The 26,395-nt window shown below is 39.7% G+C and overlaps 1 protein-coding gene across 3 annotated transcripts in view; it reads left to right on the plus strand.

Annotated features, from left to right (window-relative positions):
• Positions 1 to 2,437: 2,437 nt before the first annotated feature.
• paplna (papilin a, proteoglycan-like sulfated glycoprotein) overlaps positions 2,438 to 26,395 on the plus strand; it is a 30,622-nt gene continuing 6,664 nt past the window's right edge. The window contains exons 1-21 of one of the 3 annotated variants that reach the window (XM_053632871.1): positions 2,438 to 2,845; positions 7,301 to 7,350; positions 7,452 to 7,515; positions 7,939 to 8,042; positions 11,277 to 11,337; positions 11,710 to 11,812; positions 12,220 to 12,350; positions 13,104 to 13,227; positions 13,306 to 13,386; positions 13,760 to 13,932; positions 14,094 to 14,217; positions 14,368 to 14,494; positions 14,877 to 14,948; positions 17,164 to 17,368; positions 19,042 to 19,221; positions 19,326 to 19,476; positions 20,619 to 20,702; positions 21,313 to 21,436; positions 21,948 to 22,032; positions 22,127 to 22,232; positions 22,508 to 22,829. In XM_053632871.1, the coding sequence (XP_053488846.1) occupies positions 7,459 to 7,515; positions 7,939 to 8,042; positions 11,277 to 11,337; positions 11,710 to 11,812; positions 12,220 to 12,350; positions 13,104 to 13,227; positions 13,306 to 13,386; positions 13,760 to 13,932; positions 14,094 to 14,217; positions 14,368 to 14,494; positions 14,877 to 14,948; positions 17,164 to 17,368; positions 19,042 to 19,221; positions 19,326 to 19,476; positions 20,619 to 20,702; positions 21,313 to 21,436; positions 21,948 to 22,032; positions 22,127 to 22,232; positions 22,508 to 22,829 (2,414 nt within the window). In that variant the 5' untranslated portion in view covers positions 2,438 to 2,845; positions 7,301 to 7,350; positions 7,452 to 7,458. The other 2 variants (XM_053632872.1, XM_053632873.1) reach the window with 2 other exon arrangements.

The following is a 26,395-nucleotide window of genomic DNA, read 5'->3' on the forward strand; positions in this document are numbered from 1 at the left end:
TGGTAATATTTTCCTTTCCGTAGTCTCCATTGTGGCTTCAGTAGTTTCCCCTTAAAAAACGTGTCTATGTATGGATGCACTGTACAATGGCGCCGTGTATATGTTAGGGTTAGATTATATTTTTGCATGTCTGGTGTAAAATAATTATTTAAAAATAGAGTATGCAATATGGTTCATCATTTGATCAAATGTGTGTGGGCGAAAGTGATCTAGTTGGTGTGTCTGTATAATTCTCCCTAATTAGTTCTCAGTTTACAAAGCGTGAGTCACTTTCACTGGTGCTAACTGTGAGATCTTGTGGCTTTGTCAGTTCTAATTGTTCTTCATTTTGCAGATCAATGAATCAGAGAACTCTAATTCCATTGCTTGATTTTGGTGTTTTAGAGACAATCTTTCTACCTACCTACCAACCTATCTTTCTATCTGCCTACCTACCTACCTACCTATCTTTCTATCTACCTACCTACCTACCTACCTATCTTTCCACCTACCTACCTACCTACTTACCTACCTATCTACCTACCTATCTTTCTACCTATCTACCTACCTACTTATCTTTCTATCTACCTACCTACCTGCCTATCTTCCTACCTACCTACCTATCTTTCTCTCTACCTACCTACCTACCTATCTACCTACATACCTACCTATCTTTCTATCTACCTACCTACCTACCTATCTTTCCACCTACATACCTACCTACCAACCTATCTTTCTATCTACCTACATACCTACCTACCTACATACTACCGATCTACCTACCTACCTATCTTTCTACCTACCTACCTATCTTTCTTTCTACCTACATACCTACCTATCTACCTAACTACCTACCTATCTACCTACCTACCTATCTTTCTATCCACCTACCTACCTACCTATCTTTCCACCTACCTACCTACCTATCTTTCTATATACCTACCTACCTATCTTTCCACCTACCTACCTACCTATCTTTCTATCTACCTACCTACCTATCTTTCCACCTACCTACCTACATATCTTTCCACCTACCTACCTATCTACCTACCTACCTACCTACCTATTTACCTACCTACCTACCTACCTATCATTGTACCTACCTACCTACCTACCTATTTACCTATCTACCTACCTACCTATCTTTCTATCTACCTACCTACCACCATATATGCATACTCTTTTGCCACATAATACTTGAATGCACTACTGGCATAAGTAAAAAAAACAAAACAAAACAAAACAAAAGAACTAAATGGCCAACAGTTTGTGGACTCCTGACCATCACACCCATATATGGTACTTCCCCAAACTGTTGCCACAAAGTTGGGAGCACGCAATTGTCTAGTATGTCTTTTTTATACTTTTATTATATACTTTGTACCATTACAATTTCCCTTCACTGGAACTAAGCGGCCCAAACCTGTTCCAGCATGACAGTGCCTCTGTTCACAAAGCGAGCTTCATGAAGACATGGTTTGCCAAGTTTGGAGTGGAAGAACTCGAGTGGTCTTCACAAAGCCCTTACCTCAACCCCACTGAACTCTGGGATGAACTGAAACACCAACTGCACCGCAGGCCACTTCGCCTAACATGACCTCACTAATGCTCTTGTGGCTGAATGAGCACATCCCCACAGCCATGCTCCAAAATCTAGTGCAAAGCCTTCCCAGAAGCGTTGAGGTTGTAATAACAGCAAAGGTGACTAAATCTGGAATTGGATGTTCAAAAAGCACGTGTGGGTGTGATGATTAAGTGTCCACAAACATTTGGTCATATAGTGTACATACCTACATACAGATTGCATGCTTCGCTTTGGATAATTAAAGAATTATAATTAAATGCATAATTAAAGAAATATCCAAAGATCCGTTGCTTTCAAAAGTGGTTGTATGTAGAATGTTCTACGCGGAACCCTTAAAGAGCTGCTTCAGGTAGGACAAGCAGAAGAACCCTTTTGGGTTTCTAGGCTTTAAATATATGAAGACATCCCTGCTGGAAAAAAAAAAAACCAGTACAAACCATCACAGAAATTCGAATGGTTTCCACTACAAATACCATTAAAAACTATCAACTGTTAACCATTAAAACCATTACCATTACTGATCCTTAATGGTATCCTAGGCATAGACATAACATACCACCAGTAGAAGGCAACAAATGACCAGTAGAGACCCACAGGGACCATTACAGTTTCCATTAAAACTAATACAATTCTCATTATAACCATTAAAACCATTACAAATTCTGTGAGGGTGTCTATCGTTTGGGGTTTTATTTTTTCAGCATGGATATATTACATTACAATAATATATGGATAGAAAAATCAGAATGTATTTATAATAAAATTGTAATACGAATTGTATTAAATTAGTATACAAGAGCGAAATTAAAAAACTATTTTTCATTGTGAAATTGCACCCTGGATAGATAATGCTCCATCATCTGTCAGTGCTGTACTGTAGGACCAATCCCAAACCACTCCCTCCTCCCTGTACACTATACAGTTCTGGACATGAAATAATGCTACTTTCTACACGTAATATAGCTCACTATCTGTCCAAAAGGGAGCCATTTTGGGATTGAGCCCATGTTTTTTTTTTCTTTTTCCCCCAAAGCCCCGCCCACTTTAGCTGTATGCCGCACCACCGCTTTATCATCATCCCACCAGGTTCAAGCCAAGCGCCCTGAGTCCAAACACACACACACACACACACACACACGTCGCCAACGTGTGTCACATGGACATGCTGAAGTAGGAGGATCAGTCCGATTACAGTCAGTCCGATTACAGTCCGAGTCCTCCATGGCCTGGAGTTAAAGAGTCGCTCAGAGCTGGAGGGATTCACTACACTGAGCCGTGGCGGTAAGTTTGATCTCTGGGTCGCTTTTCAACTTTCCCTGCGCTTTCGCAAACAAAAGCTGGCTGGCATCGCCTGGGTCTTCTCCTGTCTCAAATGACCCGTGAGAGAAGCTAGAACAAAGCTGTAAGTGTGAGGATCTTTTATGCTTTTGACCTTATATGTGAGATACTATTTTGAATTGAATTTAAACACCAAGAGGTACATTACAGCCAACTTTTTTTTGCAGCTAGAGCCCCTTTAACTGTACAAAAAAAGGGACATTTATTTTATGAACATATTCATAACAATTGAAATATCAGGCTCAATATTAAACTGGGTAGAATAATATAATAATATACAGGCTATTTACTGGAGCCATAGAGCTTTTCATTCCAGAAACTGTGCACTTGCAGAACACATTAAGTCCAAATCGATATTATTTATAGTTGAATGACTGAAATCAGTAATAAAACTCAATAATAAATAGAATAACTTTGATCAAAGCGAGTTGTGATTTCCACCACTGTAACAAAATTGATATATATATATATATATATATATATATATATATTTTGACAACCACTGGATTAGACTATGTCGGTACATGTGTACTGTAAGGACTTACCTTCTCACCACTTTGTTGAAATTTCTTTGTCCAGATGTTGTGGATGTACATTTGAATGCAAAAGTTTGCAGCCCCTGCACTCTCAGAAAAAAACAAAAACAAAACAAAACCCTTTCCTGATCCCTTATGTGTTGTACTTTTAATATGTATTATTCACTCTATGTGGATATTGTGTACCTGTAAAAAGATTTAAGTTGCATAATTGGACTTTGTCTTTTAGAGTAAGGTTTCAAAAGGTACTACAACAATAATAGAAAGAACTCAAGAACCTTTTCAAGAAACTCCTGGTCTCCAGATTTGATTTGAAGAAGGCAGTGTATGACATCCAGCAGAGTTATAATTGATATGCAGAGATGAATGAGCACAGACTGGGCAGTAAATCTGGGAGAGTTGGACGATATGTAAAGAAGAATCAAGGGGGAATGTTACAGCTCAGAGGACCTGAAAGCTGCTCAGAGGACACAAAAGAGGGTGGAGGTGGTTATAAAAGCAAAAGCTGAGCATACATGCTATTAGAGCATATTTATATTACTTTCAAAATAGGGGGTGGAAACTTTTGAACGGATATCATTTATATTAATTCCATGGTTAGTGTCGTAGCATGCAGTATATATTTCTTTTAAATAATGAAGGAATATCTGTGAAAACTAACACACCAAAACCAAATGGTACATGATAAATTTCCTCATCTACTTTTTTTTTTGTCCTAAGGGTATTCAAATTCTCCACCCCACCCATAACACTACATCATGGTGTGCTTTCAGTATTGACTGGTCTGATCAAGACACTCAAAGCACACACTCGTGTTAATGCTTTTGATTTGTGTTTGGGTGTTAGTGGGCGGGTGCGCTGTCTGGAATTCAAGAAAACACTGAGTACAGTATGTTCCATAAGATATCAAGTGAACTAATGGTGGTGTGTGGATACCTTCTTTCCTCAGAGTGTAGAGCTTTTGTAAGTAATTCATTGTCTTGTATTTCCACACGTCCTGACACTCAGAGCTAAGATATTAGTCTAGGAAACACCCACTGACTACCAAGTATGATTACTTCCAGCTCTGGAATCCATGCACTAACTCCAAGAGGTGATTTTCAAATATAATACTTGATATATTTACTAGCAATTCATGCACAGTTTTTAAATACCAAACAACACGCCTCCCAGGGCATGATATTAATGATTGCCAGTACACCTCCAAGATGAAACTTGACAGGCATCAGCATGCACACACTGGCAGGAGCAGCTTGGGTACCTCCCCAAACTGTCTGAATATGTGTATTCTTTGGCTGTGTTTTAGCATTTTGGTTTTCCTTAGATTCGTGTCCAATCAGCTTTGCCACCCTAGGGCTTGAATTGTTGGTTATTTTCACTTCCATCCATTAAAGGGTCCTTAGAATAGACTCATGGTGGTGTGAGAAGTTCATAACAAGTGGGTGAAATTATCACTTGGGACAATCTAGTACTTTCCTGCCATGTCTAATGCCGTGCCAATCTCAATTGACCATTGGTATGAGAATTTGCTTCTCTAAAGGGCCATTGGTAGCCAATGGAGGGCTGTTCTCCTCCATTACAGGGGTGTGCCTCCTTAATAACATCCTGCAAAAAGAAACCAGTTCTCGATGTGCATGAATATCAAAAGACATCTGAACTTTATAATATTTAATAGCAATTTAAAAAAAAAAATCAGTTTAAACCACAACCAATTCTGATTGGTTAGAAGGTGTTGGTTATTTTTCTATAACAGAAGCTCTGGCAGTAATTCAACTGCAAGGCAAATCACAGGTTTATATCAAAGTGCTCTTTCTAGTACGTTATGATTTCTGTAAGGACTTGTATGGTGGACATTCCACATAAACAAATAATTAAAAAAAAGCATAATTGTTGATATGGTTAAGTTGTTTCTGTGAGGAAGTGTTTATTTAGCATTTTTGGAAGGAGTATCCAGTGTCAGAGCTTTGTAACAGTAAAGCCGTTCCTTTAAGCTTTCCAACATGGATGGAGGGCGTTTGCGGTTTCTCAGTAACATGACAAGCTGTGTTTTTTGTCTTATTAACTTCAATAGAGAGAAAAAAAAGAGAGATCGGTGAAGGATTATAGCTTCAGTATCACTGCGAGTGACAGATTAAATGAAAACCTGTTTGCACTGTTGTCCTCTGGGAGGAATTTTGCTAGCATGGTTTGTGTCCAATCAGTACAATACAAAATTTACTCTGACTTACTCCAATCTTTCATCCTATGCTGAAACATCCATTTCTATGCTGATGGGTGACCACGCCCCCATCTACAGTGGACGAGGACCTACTGTATAGTTTGATGAGTGTGAAAAGGGTATAAATCATATTCTATGGTCTTCACATTCACCAGATCTCAATGCAGTTGAACACCTATGGGAGTTTTTGGAGTGATGTGTTGATAATCCTCTCCACCACCATTACCAAAGCACCCCCTGAGGGAATATCTTTTGGAAGAATCATTTTCATCCTTCCCATACAGTTCCCTGAGTCTTGTAGAACCGATGCCAAGATACACTGAAGCTGTTCTTGTAGCTTGTGGTGGCACCTTATTAATGTTTATTTCCTTTAATTTGTCACCCGTTTGTATGCTAAATAGAAGTGTGTTTGTACTTGTGTGCATATGGTGGTTAAAGTGCCTTGAATGTAAATATCTCAATTAAGCAATTGCATCTTTTGCCACTTCCCATGGAGCCACTGATTTATATTGTACAATTTAGCAGGCGTAGCACAACCACTGCATGCATCAGAAACCTGCTACAATCTCATTGATTATCCATATGTATCTGTAGACACATTTTTAATGAACTGTTTATCAGGCCGACAGTGACACTCTGTTTTCAGATCGTTGCATGTGTTTGTGAGTGTTTTTGTGGCACCACCACCTACACACATCCCGATGCTCTCCTTCTGCTTGGAGCGTCTGTGACTCACTTGCTGTTGTTGTAGATGGTCCTACATGAATTCCCTAATGATGTGCATTTCCCAAAAGCAGAGTATTTCCCAGACTAGCCCTTGTTTCAGCGGAAACTGCTGCTGTAATCATAAAGACTGTCCTGTGCTCATTGCTCATGCTGAACAGCATATGATTTCAGCACACATAGTACTATTTGACTTTATAATATGCAGTTGTGCAAGGGTAATGATTTATAGTCTCACTTCACAGAAGAGTATGAGTTTTTTGAGTATGATTCCTGTCACGGTTTGTTCCACATGTCACCTCAGGGATTTTTCCTTGCCTATGGCTTGCTCACATGGACACGGTGAACCAAAGGTCTCCATACACAGGGGACTATGTATGTCAGCACCACGTCAGTCGTGCCTTCGTCCGTGGATGTTCGTGGACGCCCACTTCTCATTTGGTCTGCAACACTTCCAGTCTTTTTGAATTTGTTAATAAGTTTGGCAGCAATGTCGTGTGTGACGTGCTCGCCACGTTCCCTGTTAAAGTCCATCACAACCCTGCGACAGCTTCCTGATCCGGCCATGAGAATGATTTCAATACGTTCTACTTTTGTCAGTAATGTATGAACAGTTTTAGGAGACATTTTTACTAAAAAAGTGTTTATTTCGCCTATGTATGGAGACTTTTGTGACACCCTGTAGATCTAATTCTACATGTAATGCTGCTTTGTGTTAAATGCTCTATGGAAATAAAAGTGCATTGAAATTGCGTTGAAACTAATTCAAAACCTCAGTTTTATATCCCTTCTCTGTGAAAGACTGCAGTTCTTGGTGACACCGATTCACGATCAGTCAGATGTCTAAAAATATCTGTCTTGTGAGACTAGTCTAAATCAAAAGGTTGCTAATGCTCCATTTGAATCTCTAATTTGTTACAGGATTTTAGGTGCATGACAAATTAACCAGCTGTGGGGGAAAAACAAAACAGGTAAACTGGTACTCAGCTTTTCATATAGACATTTTGGTCTTGTCATCCATATTGATGTTCAACACATGTGACATTCTTCAAGCATTATCTCTCTTCTGTAGTAAAACGATGAAGCTGCTGTTGGCCGTGGCCTCGGTGCAGATGCTTCTGGTTCCGGTGTTCATGGTGAGTGCTGTGACGTATCAGAAATGATAAAGTAGTATGAGTCATAATAGAAGGTTCCAATTTAATTTGCCTTTATTTAAAGCTATACGTATATTCCAAATGTTCTGGCGTCAGGCGTGACATGCCATTAATCTTGTTCGCGTCTTTAACAAGTGTAGTTACTACTCACATAAATGCATGTTGTGTTTTGGCTTGTGGATGAGCTTGTGGCCAAATGATTTACATTTGAACTGCCTTTTAAATTGAAAGATCTTTGGAAATATTTTCAGATAAGTGTGATCACCGTGATATCACTACAGACGCAGTGGATGTGAAAAATGAACGAAATTTGGTTTTTTTTTTAGATTTTTTATACAGTTTGCATGCAGAGAGTGTAAGTTCATAATGCACTAATTAACCCTAACGTGACCACGGTGCTTTTAGATGCCGAGCGCCGATTACTGGGGCGAATGGGGGCCGTATGGAGAGTGCAGCCGCTCATGTGGCATCGGCGTGACCGTGAGGACGAGACAGTGTGTGAGTCAGCGGTAAGCAGACAGCTCTCATGCACATAATTGGCCAGCATCGTGTCTGTAAATGTCTGTTTGTGTGTTGGTGGGAGATCCCTGGGTGTGTCAGTGCAACCTCAGGCACAGACAAGTTTTGAAAGACAGATATTGTTTTAAACACATAACAGTTTTTGTTTTTGTTTTTTTTCTTTGGAGAAAAGCTCACACTTCAGCCAAGCAGACATGAAATATAGAGAATCGCAGGTCTAGCTACTTCATGCTGTCATAGTATACTCCTGTTTTAGACTCTGTTCATGCATGCTTTCTGAAAACAAAAACAAAAAATCCTGAAGTCATCAAATCCTATGTCTGTATCCGGGAGCTCTTTTGTCTTCTCTGTTGAATGTGGACTAAGATAAAGGCAGGCGTTTCCCGTCTCCAGGCCCTAACGATGAACATGCAAAGCAAGTCTTAAAGAAATTAAGTTTAAGCGTATTTCTGATCAACTTATTTTTGTAGTATATTATACAATTTAGATTAAACTTCAATGGGTTTTCAAATGTTTAACCAAGAACTAACACTGACAGCTTGATTTCGTCAAAGGAACTTGTTAACAGTTCGTTTTGATTATATTGACACTGTTGTGATTTCAAAATGGTAAGCTTGTGTAGAAGGCTGGTTCAATATAGCGTTGTGCCTATAAATCTTGCCCGACTTGGAATCTGGTGTGCATGTTCTCTCTTGCATCTGATGATGAGCACAGTGCTTTTAAGGAGGAGCTGTCGTGTTTGTCAATCCAGCACTCCTCTCCCCTCCCTAGTCGTGTATATTTCATTAAGTTGTCTTCCTGAAACATTGCAAAATGTTCTGTGGTGCCTTTTTAGGATTAATGTTGCAACACGAACCTCAAAGCTACATTAAAAGTGGATCCAGTTTAGTTGCCATGTTTGTGGTGAAACTGGCTTCTTATTACAGAGAAATACAACATGAGCAGTTGGTATTTGGTCTGCCACTTGATTGAGTAATGCCTGTTTGGATTTAGCCCCTGGGCACAGGAATACACACTGTAGCTATGTGCCTGTGTGTGTACATGTGTGTGTCTTTACATGCCACTCAAGCTCTTTTCTCGAAAACAGGCATTGCAAAACCTAGAGTAGAAATTCAGTTACCCAAAACTTAATGCTGCCTGTGAGTGCTTGTGCCTGCACACACATGCGCACATGCATACAGTCTCTTAGACAGTGTTCCCACAGCATTTTTGTGCTATTTGTTACACAAGAACAATGTCCAGCCATGGTACCATACGCCATGTTTGTTGCTGCTGTCACTGTGGCGTCTACAACTAGGCAAGTGATACGCAGCCAGGAGAGGAGCAGTGATTGAAGCAGTGGTGCAGTGTGGCGACCTCTTTCCCACTCAATTCAGAATCAGTACCAGAATCAGTGTCAGTATCAGAATTGGTTTCAGAATCAAAATCAGTATCAGAATTAGTATAAGTATCAGTATCAGAATTAGTATTGGTATTAGAATCTGTATCAGAAGTGGTATCAGATCCAGAATCAGAATCAGGATCAGAATCTGTATCAGAAGCGGAATCAGAACCAGAATCAGGATCAGAATCTGTATCAGAAGCGGTACCAGAACCAGAATCAGAAGCGGTATCAGAATCTATATGAGAAGCGGTATCAGATTCGGAATCAGAATCTGAAGCGGTATCAGAATCAGAATCAGAACCGGTATCAGAATCTGTATGAGAAGCGGTATCAGAATCTGTATGAGAAGTGGTATAAGAACCAGAATCAGAAGTGGTATCAGAACCAGAATCAGAAGCGGTATCAGAATCTGTATGAGAAGCGGAATCAGAATCAGAACCAGTATCAGAATCTGTATGAGAAGCGGTATAAGAACCAGAATCAGAAGCGGTATCAGAACCAGAATCAGAAGTGGTATCAGAATCTGTATCAGAAGTGGTATCAGAATCAGAAGTGGTATCAGAACCAGAATCAGAAGTGGTATCAGAATCAGAATCAGAAGCAGTATCAGAATCTGTATCAGAAGTGGTATCAGAACCAGAATCAGAAGCGGTATCAGAATCAGAATCTGTATGAGAAGCGATATCAGAACCAGAATCAGAAACATACTTGCTCACAGTATGAACAGTAAACACAATAGCACTTCTTACATTTAAGTATGAGCAAATGCAATACAATAAATAAAGCTTTTTCATTTCTGAACTCTCCACTTACAGAATATTTTTCATAAAAGGGCCATTTCATTGATGTTTACTTCATTTATAGGTCTACTTGTTTTTAACCAGTTCTGCTAACAATTCCAAGAACTCAGTAATAGATATAATAACATTGATAACACTGTGTCATGATTTCCCCCACTCTCACTGAATTAAAAACCACAGACCCCCTGCTTATACTTCTTGGATTCTTGGGGTCCCTGGACCACACTTAAAGAACTATGGCACTAATATACACTTATTTATTCCATGTACACATTTAATTTGACTCTGTTTTTAATCTCTCACGTTATAAGACGTTATAAGATAACCAAGACAAGCCCACATGCAATCTAATTACAGTCTGAACAAAGTCAGATCCTAGAGGCCAGATTTCTCATCTTGCCTCAGACATCTTAGTGTGTGTATTTGCATGTCTCCACAGTATCTAATACCACACCCTACAGATCATTACGAAATATAATCTAACCCATTCAGAGACAGCACACATCTCTGTATACAATGGCTTGCATAAGTCAGAAATTTCAGGAATAAATAGCACAGTTAAATTGCCAAAATATTATTATGTACGTTTAAATTATATGCTTGATATATGAATAGATGGATTGTGTTTGGAGGGGAGGGAGTCCGTTAGTGCAAGAGGTCCCCTGATTTATGGGATTCACAGCAATGGGGGCGAATACTTAAGCAGTCAGAACCTTTACTTTGTTAATTTGTAAATAATTTTGCAAACTATATTGATCCCTCCTTCCCCCTCAACATGATGTGTTATGTAAACATGATATTTGATCTAAAATAAAAATAAAAAAGTTCAAGGGGAATGAATACTTATGAAAGCCTCTGTACGCTCTAATGTTGCACTAGCATACTAGACTGACTAATATACAGACATCTTTATATAACAATAGCAGTAAAAGTTCATCATCAATGACATTTGAAAATGCTCAGTGTTTATTTGTCACTTCTTCAGTGTTAATCAGTAATGAGAACGTTTTTCCTTTATGTGAAAACTTCTCTGCTTTCAGGACTGATGGAGGACACAGCTGTGTGGGACCAGATAAATCCTATCGCACGTGCAATATTCAGGTACACGCTTCTTGAACCCATATAATCTGTATGTACGTACACACAGTGGGATTTGGGTTAATGTTGGTAATGTAATATAATTAAGTTATCGAATTATTACATTTTCTAAATTCAATTTAAAATACACGAATGCAAAATAGAAGCATTTTCACTAGAGGTCTCAGACGTTGGGTCCCCACTGTATGTCTTGTATATTTGAAACATGCAGACATGTCTCTGCCTGCTTTAGTTTTTCCCCTGATTCTTCATCAGTGAGAGTTCATCTTTTCAACACTGTCTTTCTGTGTCTAGTCCTCTATAAATTTTAATGATATTTTTCCTTTTTTTTTTTACACTTCCTTTTTATTTCACTATCTTATATTTCTTTTGTAGGACTGCCCTGAGAGTTCCAGAGATTTCCGAGAGGAGCAGTGCTCTCAGTTCGACGGCACTGATTTTCATGGAAAACATTACAAATGGTTACCTTATTATGGAGGTGTGTATGTGACTCTCTGTGGCTCTCAGGGCTTCACTGTATATACTCGAGAGTGAATTTCGTAAAAGCTTTGCAGCCATCTCTATCTCTAATAGTCTCCCAAAGTACTTTTATGATGATGGGAACTTTGTGTTTTGTTTATTCCCATTTTGAGAAGTGTAAACCTGCTGAGAACATTCGATCTTCTCAAGAGCCAAAAGACATTAATTGCTGTGGGATTTTGTTTTACTTTATAAGAATATGAACTTGATATGTGACAGCTGCTTCAGATGAAGCCCATATTGTAACAAAAAAAAGAGCTTTTTCCAAGTTTCTACATCTTGTTGTTTTTTCCTATACTTTTCCCTTCCCAAGCATAATTATCAGCAATTTTCTCATGTGTTTGCATTTTGTCTGACCTGCTCCAGCGGAGAACCAATGTGAGCTGAACTGCATCCCCAAAGGAGAGAACTTCTATTTCCGTCACCGGAGCTCGGTGGTGGACGGCACACCTTGTCACCCGGGCAGTAATAATATCTGTGTGGAAGGAGTGTGCACGGTGAGAATGAATGACCTTCTCACCCATCAATACTCACCCGTCATGCTTTATTATTAATTTAAGAAGTCATTATTGGCATGCTTGTTAAAGATGCATAAAATAAGTTATGAAGAAATGTTTTGTTCTAAATGAACTTAATCTCACACTGAAAATATGACAGAGAAAAAAATGTAAACTTTAATTAAAAATAAATATGTTCTAAGAAAATAATCCCTTATCAAAATGTAATGCGTGAAGTGTGTATTCATTTACATTTTTTTTTATATTTGCCTGAATGTTTAGGAACTCTTAAGTGGTTATCAGTGGGGAATATCAGTGTGAATTATGACTGTTTCACTGGGGTATAAATATGGGGTGACACAGAGGCCAAATTCCATCATCAGTCGTTCATCAACATGGGAAAGATTCGAGAATACATAAATAAAATGAAACAAAATTGTATTGACTGTCTGAAAGCAGGCAGTGCCTATAACAATATACAGCTAATGCCCAGATCCACTGTTAGGGTAATAATTAAGAAGTTTAGGGCACAGTTATGATCCTGACTGGAAGAGGACACAAGTATATTTTGCCCTTACATACAGTGAGGGAAAAATCATTAGACAGGTAAATATTTCTACAAGATTCACAGTTGGAGATTTGCAGACGCATTTTAGACAATTGGACAACATCTCCATGTCTTTTCACTCATCTAACCACAAACGCAAGTTCCTGAAGTTCACTAGACTCTACTTATGCTCACTGTACATACAGCGTCTGGGCTGTGACAGCATGCTGGACTCTGGGCAGCAGGAGGATGCATGCCTGCAGTGTGGAGGGAACGGTCAGTCCTGCCACCTCGTCAGGAACACCTTCTCCACGAGGGGTCTACCCAAAGGTAACACACCCACACAACCCTAATCACCAGAGGTCTATGGTGGCAAATGCATTAAAGGTTTTTCTTTATGCCTGTTAGGTTATAATCAAATGTTCATCATTCCTGTTGGCGCTACCAGCATTCGTATCACTGAGAGTGTACCTACTCGTAACTACTTGGGTGAGTGTGTGTGAGAATTTAGCTGTGTTATGGCAATCACCCGTAATCCTCTGGCGCTCAAGTGGACGGCATCCCCACTGCACATATGATTTATAGCTAGTGAAAGCTTGTAATGAAGAGATTCTGTAATAAAAGCAGCTATACCAATAATAGTGATGGTGTTTGCAGTATTAGTAGCGCTAGAAGCAGTTATATAAAAGCTTCCTTCCAGTACCCTTTACAGAAAACTTTTGAAAGCTAACCATTGTCCAAATAACACTTGAGAATGCACTTTTTCTAATATTGTACAATTTGAATTGTAGAAGTGGTGGTAGTGGTAGTGTTGGTGTTGGTGTTATTATAAGTATTCTTTACTCGTTGTGAATACTTCCAGCCATCAAGAACCTGCGTGGTGAGTACTACCTTAATGGGCACTGGGTGATTGAATTCTCCCGGAGCACCCCCATCGCTGGTACTATGTTATACTACCAGAGAGGAACGGAGGGGGAAATGTCTCCAGAGACAATCACTGGCCGTGGACCAACCACTGAACCTTTGGTGATTGAGGTGAGATCTTCCGTTGAGTAAGGGAAACCCACAGTGATCACAAGTCCAAACGTTCTGACAGTCTTTGACAAGATTTTAGGAATGACCTGGATTCAGAACATCTTCCAAAGCAGGACTTTGGGTGAAAAATGTCTTGCTGAACCGCCTTTGTCTCCATTCAGCTGATCACTCAGGAAGCCAACCAGGGGATCGAGTACGAGTATTACCTCCCCAACAGCCACCCTAGAGAGGGCCACTACTGGAGCTATGGCTCTTGGTCTGTCTGCAGCAAGGAATGTGGCTCTGGTCAGTATCAAACTTCAGCAAGAACATTATAAGACCATTTGACCATACTGTATCTATCAGAGCACGACAGAGTCATTCTGATTTTAAAAATGTTAGGATATTATTAGAGGTGTAATTCATTTTTACCGTATATATCCTGCATCTCTTCAGGTTACCAGTCCCGTCTGGTCTTCTGCACTTTTGATAATGAAGCCTACCCTGACTATTTGTGTGCATCTCTGCCTCGCCCTCTCAATAACCGCACATGCAACGAGCAACAGTGTCCCCTAATACGCAGGTAGGTGAATTTACCGGTAGTGAGTTTAGCTAATTATGTGACTTCTGATGACAACCAGTTCACCAGAACTAATTTAGTGGTTTAGTTGTGGTTACACAATACATATGCAATGACAACTGTTACAGTTTGATTGGTAATTAATTAAACAACCTACAATATATTGGTTTTCCACCACTTCAGTATTATGGGTTATTTGGTGTAGTTTCATGATATAATCCCAATTAATCCATTCCAGTTCCAGGGTATAACACTACAAAATGTGGAAATGTTCAAGGGGGTGAATACTTATGCAAGTCTCCGTACTGATCTGGACTGTGTGATTAGTGGGGAACCACTTCTTCTAAAAAAAACCCCTCTTGGTGTATTGCTCCTGTTCTGTAAGGATGGCGTATGTGTACCCTCCACAAATATGGACACCCAAGGAAGCAAGACATGTCTATGTTCAGGTGTACAGGTAACCCAGCATGAGGAAAGCTGACAGCAGCAGAATGTGATCTCAAACACTAACTGATGTCTAACTAAGATTCTTAAAGAAAGTACCAGCGTTTGGCGTTTAGGATGAATTAATGCGGGGCAGCAGAGTTCTTCTAGGGATTGAGGAGTTATGATGTTCAGGATGGTAACCTTATATCGCTCCACTGCACATGCAGCCTTGTCAAGATGCCAGGCAAGGACTCATAATCTTTCTTAGTACTTAGAGATTCCTAGAAGAATTTTGATAAGTTTGGGGTTAACCCTGGACCACTCCTTTATACATTCTCCACACTGAAACTGCTTCCATGCCATGTCCAGCTCTTTCCAAGAACTCATAAGTCTTCCTGAAGACATTGACGTAATCAGTTCATAGGTTTACTGACTAGTTAGGTACACCAGTGACATGTGTTTGAGCTCAGTCTGTATTGATGTCTTCAATCAATACAACATTGCAGAATTATTAGATAAGTGTTGCAAGTGCCTGTTCTTCCACATGTGGAGATGAACTAAGGCCTTGGGCAACTGTCCAGCTCAGAGCTTTGCTGTATTCATCTACTCCCACTGACTATGGTATGTTTCCGTGAAAGAGGAGGAACAGGAGTTCTGTTTCTGCTCACTGGATGCTTACATAATTCCCGTATTATGAGCCATATCATTGGCCTGTGCGTAACTTTTGAGCACCAGCCTTGGAGCTCTGAGCTGGGTTGCTGTCTGTGTGCTATAGAAAAGCCACCTGAGGTAGTACTGGTGTTAGTGGGGCTTTAGGTGCAGACATCATGGGTGTATTTTATGTGAATCTGTAGTCTACAGATCCACTGAGGTGAATAGTGATTCTTTTTTTAATTAAGTGTGGCCATGAATTACTACACTGACCTCAACATAGGCACGAATTAATGTTACAGAAGCCCTGAACCGCAAAAAACTTTAAAGTGCGATGTCGTTATTTCTACTTAGTTTCTTAGTTAATAATTTGACTTACTAACTTGTTATTAATAGGTTATTTTGTTGTTAACGTCATAATATCTTGAGTTATGGCATTATTTAGACTTGAAAATAATGTCATTATCTTGATGAACGACTAAATAATGACATAGCACTTTATAAAAATAAATCTCCTTCAGGGATTCTGTATAAAATATTTAAAAGTTAAGATTCTCGAGATCTATTTGGTGGACAAAAAATACTCAAAATATTTAACTCGTGGTGACTGTAGTATGTTAAAATGAGTGTGGCAGAGAGAAATCCATGGAATTAGACCATTGTAGCTACAGAAACCTAAGCATGGGGATGATTGATAACATCACACATGGATAACTTGGAATGAAGGATAATTATGTACTGGAGTCACCATTAGCCTGCTTTACCTTAAGAAAATGAAATGCATTTCACATTTTCCAACAAATAATTACAATAATTACTCCTACTTACATAGGAGTAAGTACGACGATGCCACAACATATTAAAACAAGGGATCAATTTGCGCAGTCTGTGGCCATGACTTTGGTATCTCTGTGGTCACAACTGTTCATAATAATCTTTGACCACGAAATCAATGTATTGCCTGAATCTAATATTAATTCATGGACACACCTTATTAAAAATAACCACCATATCACCTCAGTGGCTTTGTAATATTCTTGGCACTCCACGTTTCATTGCTTTGGTGTGCATTGTGTTCGGAAGGGTATAAAATACATTTGTGTGAGAAGCAAAAAAACACTTCCTAAGCCATAAATAATAAGCGTCGCCCATCTGCAGCAGTGGTACAGTCTGGACATTTTATAAGTTCTTAGCTTTACTGAAACTAGAGCTGAAAAAATATGTTGTTTACTTGACTTGAATTTCGACATTTTATTCATATGGAGGTCATCAGATGACTGACAGGGAAAGTGTTGAGTTATTTGAACTATGATCATTAGTCATATTTACCCTGTGTCTTTTTTTTTTTTTGTTCCTATAAAAGTGTAAACTTTTCCTTTTAGTTGTATGAACTAACCAATTCCTGACAATGGTCCAGCGTTCAGGTGTGTACTGTGCTGCTTTGGGTTAGATCTGTGGGAGCTGCATGTTGGCAGAGCTTTGGGCACAGTTGATATTATACTAGTCATCATTTTACATTGATCCTTTTGCTGATTTTAGTTTGGTTTTTGGTGTGTGTGTGTGTATGTGTGTGTGTGTGTGTGTGTGGGTCACAGCTGGAAGGTCGGTGAGTGGAATCAGTGCTCGGTGACGTGTGGTGGGGGCACTCAGGTACGCCGAGTGGAGTGTATATCTCATGATGTGTCTGGAAGGCGACTGGTAGAAGACTCTTTGTGTGAGGCTTACGCTCCCAAACCTGTCAGCCAGCAAACCTGCAACATGCAGCATTGTGCACAGTACAGCATGTCCTCATGGAGCCAGGTAAACATGTGTGTCCTCAGGTAAACTCTAGTCCTGTATTTTACATGCCCAGGTTATATATAAAAGCATAAACACATGAGGTGTAAATCTATAGGTTATATCAGATTATTTGATCTATTATAACGGCCCGATATTCTGAATTATAGTGTATGATGTTGCAGTATTGAGACTTTCTGGCTTGCCTATCAGCAAGGTAAATCTGTGATTTCCTGCTATTCACTGTGTTTGAAAATAAAACTGTTTATCTAAATTTTGAGTTCAGCAACCTCTCAAGCATTCCCCGTCACCCCAATGACCACATTCATTCTGTTGAAACTATGTAAAAAGAGCAGAGCTGAGCAGCTTTGTAACAGCTGGGACGGAGCTAAATTCTGGGGCAGAAATATTAAGCTTGAATTCAGGTGTGGAGGAAATTGAATCAATCAGTGTTCAGAAGACCAGGGGCCTCATTTATCAACCGTGCACATCAGTGAGCGGGCTACAGTACTTTTTAAAGGGAAGTTGTTTTTATATATATGAAGATTTGATTGTGTTTCTTTATGCAACTGAGTGTAGCCGTGTACGAGCATGCCAGTTTAGAATGTGTGGGATTTATGAATGGACAATGCGTACAGCTGTAGCTCAGCATACGTGTGTAATAAACACCAATTTTCTTGTGCGTGTGTGGGTGGGTCTTGTGTACAAAAAAAATAGAACTTGTCTTACGCATGTTTTGATAAATGAGACTCTAGATCTATGCCAAATTCTTTGAGCTTTATTGCCATTTTACGACCGGACAGATGAACGTACACACACAGTATACCTCCCCCGAATAGTTTATAAACTAGTTTCAGAGACAGTTACACAAGCTTGCAACCCATCATTCAGCATCCTTCCACATCAAGACATGCATACCAAAATCCACATCCTGCTCAGCACTCTTCACACACACGCACACCAAAGTCCAATTGCACACACAAAAGGCAGTTAGTGACCAACATAGAACAAATTTCATACAAATGATTAATTATTGGTAGTTTTTAAATGATAATGTTATTTATTGGAGCAAAGAAAATATCCAATACTAACTGGGCCTGTGTGAAAATGTATTTGGCCCTGTAGTTTCTAATTCCTCCAAATGTATGAAACTGCATTCATAATGTGATTCAACTGGACAAGACGCAACCAGGCCTGATTACTGCAAACCCTCTTCAATCAGATCAACACTTAAATAGAACTTTTTCAACAGCATGAAGTTGGTTAAAAGGTCTTACCCAGTAACACACTATGCCAAAATTTAAAGAAATTCAAAGGCTCTGGGACTCCAAAGGACCACAGCGAGAGCCGTTATCTTGAAATAAAAAAACTCTGCACAGTAGTGAACCTTCCCAGAAGTGACCGACCTTCCAAAATTCCTCCAAGAGCACAGCAACGACTCATCCAGGAAGTCACAAAAGAGCCAAGGACAACAATAAAAGGACCTACAGGCCTCTCTTGCATCAATAAAGGTCATTGTTCATGAATTCACTATCAGAAAGACACTGGGCAAAAATGGCATCCATGGAAGTTATACCATCGTTTTTATAGGTCTAGAGACACTTTTAAACATTACAGACTGCACCTTTAACTCAGGTATAATTGTGAAAAAACGCTGTTTTATATAATTGTGCATACTTGTATGTGTGTCCATGCAGTGCTCTGTGACATGTGGCTCTGGAGAGCAGACAAGAGAGGTGATGTGTGTGGGTTCAGCAGGAGAAAGCCGTGTTGCAGATTACATGTGTGCCAGTCTTCCCAAGCCGCCAAGTACGCAGACCTGCGAGATGCCCGCCTGCGTAACCCGGATTGGCTGGCACATTGGTGATTGGGGGCTGGTGAGATGGGCTATATTATGGCACTTAGATTTCTAGTTTCAATCAATGTGTGTTTATATACACTTAGCAGTTCATACGTTCTATGCTCTCTCACTCTCTATCAGTGTTCTAAGAGCTGTAGCTCGGGGCTTCGGGAGCGGCAGGTAATCTGTTCAGACTCTCAGAGAAACATTTACGGGGTGGAGCACTGTAACGCCTATGCCAAACCCTCTACTGTGGAGAGCTGCAACACGCAGCCCTGCTACAGCCCCCAGGGTACATGCCTACCACACACACACACACACACACACACACACACACAATTTAAAACATAGGACTTTATCACCCCCATTAGTTAGCTTAATGGTTTAAAGCACACATACCGTGCTGTAAATTCCCTTCTCTTTTATATGTGTTCTCTCATCACCAGACTTGAACACACTCATGTTCCTGTAGTCACTAAAGGGTATGAATCTCCCTCTAAGACAATATGGTGCACGTCTCAGTACATAGCGCATAATCTGATACAGCAATACTGGAATAATTATATCGAAGTGTATCGAATAATGATTCGTATAAGTATATATGAATCATTAAAGTGTATCGAATAATGATTCGATACACTTTAATTCACTACTGATGCAATACGATTCAGTTCAGATGCTGATCGATTCAGGCCTGATCGAATATGATTCAGTTCATTTAAATTGAAGTTTTCTACCAAAAAAAAGTATTCAGGACAAATGGCTTCTCAATTTTTGGTTTCTCACTAACAAGACAAGCCGAGGTTTGTTTAATTTTTTTTTGGATTATTAACTTAGAGAGAGAGAGAAATAGAGGCTGGTGACGGAACTGTTTATAGGTGCTAGAACGCAAGTATAACAGGAACTGACTTGCTTCACTGACATTCCATAACATTAAATGTAACAGTAAACTGATCAAATTGATCAAAATGCCATTTTTCTTTAATCCCACCACCACGTCTATAGGCAACGCTGAAAATTTTTGGGGGGTTGTCCATTTTCTTAGAGCTCTGAAAGAAATTTGAGCTCTCTTTCTCACACTCTTGTGTGCTCTTTCTCTCTCTCTCTCTCTCTCTCTCTCTCTCTCTCTCTTGCTCTCACACAGACACACACATACACAGAAACACTAACTGGTATCAGTATCTAACTGCTTTCTGTTTCGATTTGAACCAGATCTTGACTTATCAATCAACATAGCCTTATGTTGGACCGATTTTCAGATTTTTTTTTGGACACATTATGTTTAAGTCAGTGTTTTAATATAAATATTTAATGATATACAACAAAAGCATGTCCACAATAGTAACCAAGGTTGGAGGGGCTTAGCAAAGAAATGGTTTATGTGTATTTTTTGACTTGTAGCATTTTTGTTGTTTTGTTGCTCATATTAAACAGTGGTGCCCAGCATGCAAGACACAAGAGGCTATGACAACACCATTTTCGGTTTCTACCCCTACAATCCTGCGGACACTAGCACAGGTTCCCCCCTCATTTCCCATCCAGCTGTGTTTGCTCATTACAGTTTAGTTCTGCTTCTCCGCTTTTGGCCTCATCTGTCCTTTCTCCTGTTTTTCCCAGCAGTCCACTACATCACTCCTCTGTCCCTGTACTTGTGAACTTGTCCTGATTGGCATGTTTTTATGGGGGGGGGGGGGGTTCGGGGGGGGTCTGTCTTGTGTAATTAAAATAGTTCGGAAGCACTCGACTGTGGCTTGTCTACTCTCAGTGCGGCCTGTGGAAGTCGTATGATGACCTCTCAGTTGTCGTCATGTTTCAGTAGCTTCTGGAATTGCTGTTTGTGTACTAGTGCTCTCGAAATGAAATTGTTTTAGTTTACTATAATTAAATGATTGTGTCTGCATGCACATCTGACTCATCTCAGTCTTTTGTTCTGTCTGCTTTGTGCTCGGGCCACTCTCTTTATGACTGTCTGCATTAGTTTCAGTTTCTCTTTACACTTATCCTGCTGATCTCTCATTTTCGTAATGCATGATGAATGTCTCCTTTTGCTTTTGTTTTCAATATTATTGTACTGCAAAGTAATCAAAAGCCTACTGATTCTTTATCAGTAAGTGTGTCTCTCTCTTAGTTCACCAGCGGGATGTTCCTTACTGCCATCAGACTGCTTTTGGATGCTGTCATGATGGTGTGACTGCAGCCAGTGGACCTCATGGTCAGGGTTGTTACCAAACATCATCCTGTTCCCACACCAGGTACACAAGAGAGTATTTACTTTGCTTCATCAGAATGTTTTTTCTGATTTTGGACAGAAATTGTATACATACTTTAATGGAAATGCAATAACTACTGAACGACTCTTGACTTAAATTGAAATCAAACAAGTTACTGAACTATTTAACAAGCCTAAGGTATGACACATGAATTAGGGCACACTCACATACACATTCACACACCCATTCATACACTACGGACACTTTGGACATGCCAAACAGCCTACCATGCCTGTCTTGATCTGGGGAGCAAACCGGAGTACCCGGAGAAAACCCAGCAGCACAGGGAGAACGTGCAAACTCTGCACACACAGGGCCACGGCGGGAATCGAACCCCCAACCCTGGAGGTGTGAGGCGAACATGCCACCGTGCGCCCTCCAATTTTATTATAGAATTTTATTTCACAGGTTTTGTTTTCTCCCTGTTAATGTGTCTCATATGCATGTCTGTTCGTGACTGCTTCCTGCCCTGTGTACTGATCACATCTCTTAGGTATGGCTGTTGTCAGGATGGTGTGACTCAGGCACAAGGACCCAATAAGGAGGGCTGTCCAGAATATGTCCCCTCTGTCCCAGCTGTGAGTATCTACTGTTCTTCATGGATTATTCTGTATAAACATTATCTCTAGCTTTTCTCCCTGCAGCTCTGTCGCTTTCTCTCCCCTCTCTCAGTCGGAGCATGAGGTCTGCAGCAGGGCCACATACGGCTGCTGTTTTGATGGAGTGACTGCAGCTCGTGGTACTAACGGAGAGGGCTGTCCTGTTCCACATGGCAGGGGTAAGTTACAACCATACTATGTACTACATTATACTGTATGTTCAACAAATGTCTTGCAAACAGATGAGATTTAGAATTGTAATGAGGTCTGTTGACCAGAACTAAAGTGCTGTGCTTTGATTTGTGTGTGGTTTTGTTCCTTTTCTGTTCAATACCATATTACAAACTTCCGCATTCTTACAAAGGCACTGCATGTATCTTTGTGTTTCCCCACGTTATTTATTTCCCCCTCGAGAGGATATTTATCTGTATTTTACGTGTTGCCATTTCACCAGCTCAGCGTGCTCCATGTGATCTGCCCCACTCGGCTGGATTGTGTGATGAATGGACTGCTCGATATTACTACGACCCCGCCAAGTCCCGCTGTGTACACTTCTGGTACGGCGGTTGCCATGGCAACAGCAACAACTTCGCCACAATGGAGGAGTGCGAGCAGACATGCCAGAGCCATAGGCCTGTCTCCACGTCATACAGCAGCACCTGGAGCCAAATCTGGCCAGATGCTAACACATCTCAGCATTCCCACCGTCGCTGGATTGAGTCGGTGGTGCGCAGGCCAGCGACCAGAGATGTGCAGGCTAGCAGCCCTAATAAAAGGTAAGAGTGCCATGCAGGAGCCCTCTGCCCCCACAAAGTGCCCTCTGTACCAACCTGAGGAGCTTGATGTTGCTCACTGCTCTCAGAGATGGCCAGACACATTCACACAGAGCTACTGCGCACCTCATAACACAAACACATTCATACATTTAGAATCTGGCCCCTGTTCAACACACATTCATCAGTCCGTACAGGATTTCGATGAACAAAAATGCTTGATTTTGCTGCGGTTTTTATAAAAATTTGTGATGCAGTTTGCTGAGTTTTTTGTGCTTTTTTGAACTCCTTGAATTGGCAAAATTGCAATTACACGTAAAAATTTGTTTTGCACGGTCTTTCACAGTGATGTTTGTTGGTAAATGAGACCTTTTAGCTGTACTCATGTTCGACACACATGAATCCGATTTGACTGAATGCACGTTGTGATGACGTCATATGATGCATCTTGGCCCAAATCTGCTGAAAATCTGTGGTAATTTTGAATAATTGCAAGCTCCTCCGAATATTGCCGAGTTCGCTTGATTTTACATTAATGTCTGCGATCGCAAAATCCTGGAGGGACTGATTCATACTCGAGAGCTGCTTAGGCATTCAGATAACAGATTACACACACAGACCCAGGATGTACTCACTCATGTAGCGCTGCAGAGTCACACATCATGGTGATGATATTCATGAAATATTTTTTCAGAATTAGTGTAACACAAGCATATTGCTAAGTTGGTTGGGTGTGAGTCAGTTGCACTCATTACTGGTTTGTTGCTAGTATTTCCCAGCCCATTTTGGTCCAAAATTATGCATGCGTTACTGCTACTTGGCACTCCTTACCACTGCTAGAAGGCCAAACCTGTTTCTTTTAGGACTTTAGGTGGTGTCCTGTCCCTTTTTTTACAGCTTGATTTTGTGGATGTACAGTATTTCTATCACCCCACTTGAATATAAATATTTTTATTTTAATAAATGTGACTGTTTTAACTGTCACAACCAAGAATGAACAACCAAGTTGTGGCTAGTAAATGGGAATCGGGATGTTAAACAGTGATGACCATGTTCTAGAGGTTCACATGTAAGCAAACACAAAAATCGTATGAAAAAGGTTCGGTCATTACTATCACTAAAATATTAGCGTGAAATCTAATCATATATATGATGATATGACTGAATATGACCTATTTTCTGCATCAATGGTCACCAAAAAAAAAAGGAATAGATTTCCCAAACTAATCTTGTGCTTAATGTTTTGCATTTATATTACAAATCATAGCTTAGGCTATAAAGGATACACACATTCACACATTCATATATATATATATATATATGTGTGTATGTATGTATGTATGTATGTGTATATATATATATATATATATATCATCATTTCATTGCAGCTCTGGTACAAGGTTTTTACACTTATACATATAGTACATCATGTATGGGGATGGCTTATAGGCCTGCTGAAATTTGTACACACCTTAATCAGGGTCATATATCAACACACCCTATACATTCCCCCCTTCTGGCCCTGCACACTCACTTTGCACAGAAGACTTTGACTACAATCACTGCGGCCCTGTTGGACATTGAGCTCTCTGGGACTGTTCCATTTTTCCTGCTGTAGAATTTTGCCTATTCCTCCACATTTGCACTTACGTTTGTGTTTAGAGTGTTAGTGTTAGCCTGGTAGTTTAGTCCTGTTTAATTTTCCCCACCCATCTTCTTCTGCCTTTCACAACACCATGTAAGTGTGGTGTCTTCAATGGTCTTTACTGATGTCATTCAGTGCAACTAATAAAGAAACCTGCTGTGATGCCCCACCATTCCTGCTTCTGTCTGTGTGTCTCTCCCAGGTGTGTGTTCTACAAGTAGGTGTGGGGCAATATGAATACACTCTCAAAAGTTCAAAAGTGAGAGTAGACTTGTCGAATAAAACGTGAACCACAGTAGCAATTATATTTCAAAGAGTAGTGTCCATGACAGCCTGAAATTATTGCCCCACCCCTACTGCTGACTTCTGTTTAGCTCATAGATACATATTATATTTGTCTCAGCATCGTTTTTATTATTTTTTTTTGCCTTTTACCTGTAGATTTTCTGTGACTAATGTATTCCTGTCACTTTTCTAACTTTTCCATGTAACTTTATGTGTGCATTTATGGCTGAGTCTAAAAGGGCTGAGTCTAAACCAAGGTTGCCAGATATTTCTTGAATAAAAGCATTTTTATTTTTAATAGCTTATAAACCACATTCTTTAAACACAAGTAATTGCCGTTAAGCGCAAAAATAATTCAGGGTTAGAAAATACAGACTGAATTGGTAGATCATGTTTTTTTCTTCATTGTCAAATGCAACATTAAATACCAGAAACAACAAAAAATTTAAATGTACTAATACAATTATATGAAAGAAGATGGCAAGCACTGAAATGAACAATAGACGTGTAATGTCACCACTGCTATACTGCATGAATAATCATTCCATTAATCACTGCAACTTTGGTTTAATTTAACAATATGGCTTAAGCCTTCATTATTCCGCAGCTTATACAATAGCACTTGATGCAGCACATGCTATTTTATTGTTGTTGTTGTTTTTAATTGTTCACCAACAGTTAATTGTGTGCACAAATGAATGTAGTCAAAACATACCAAACTGAAGTGATGAAATTATCATGTGTGCGCACAATGCAGGTTTTTCATGCTTTAATTTGCCATTTTGAATTGTTGATACTATTAATTAATTAATTAAGTCATGTTTTTTTTTTTTTTTTTTTTTTCAGTATTGGCCATGAATGGTAGTCTATAGCATTGTAGTGTATTTACAGCTCAAAATATACATTTCAGGGTGACATATTGTGGTTGCATCAAACTGTCAGTGAGTTATATTGGACTTAATACCGCTTCCCGCTCAAGCCGAGATCATCCAGAAAAAAGTCAGAGGTTAGAAATGCTTGTAAATTGAGACAAACCTCTGGTTTAGGCAAACTTCAGCTGTAGCACTTAGGTTTGTAGTTACATCTAATGTGTGAACACTGATGTGTAGTATTTTGGTATTAACTCCTCACTCTAAGCATACAACTCGACTCTGAATATGGCCCATAGTAAATAATAAAATGACAACTTCTTGTAAAATAGTTTCGATGCCATTCTGTAAGTATGAAATTACCAGGAACGTTCATTCATTTTACCCAAGTGCCCCAGAATTTATGTTGGTTTAGAGCATAAAACGAGCCACAGCTATAATACATATACAAACAGCTATATACAAACTTTGGTGATGGTCAGCCTTCTGTACCACAAGGCAAAGCTATACTGCCTGGACTCGTACTCTTTGTATTTAGCTTGCGATTCTGAGCTCAGTGGCGTGATCTGAACAGAATAAAATGCATGACAGCCCTGGCTGAGGCATACGTAACTTTTGTCCTGAGTAGTCTAAAGGAAACTTGCTCTTTAGACTGAAACAGAATTCCGAGTTTCTGTGCTGGAGCCAGGACAAGGCTGATCTTTATGCTTACTTTGGTGGCTTTTTGCACATGCCATTTTGTGGCCAATAGTACAGCATAAAGTAAATTT

Source organism: Ictalurus furcatus, chromosome 9, assembly GCF_023375685.1.
Source record: "Ictalurus furcatus strain D&B chromosome 9, Billie_1.0, whole genome shotgun sequence".
NCBI lineage: Eukaryota > Metazoa > Chordata > Actinopteri > Siluriformes > Ictaluridae > Ictalurus > Ictalurus furcatus.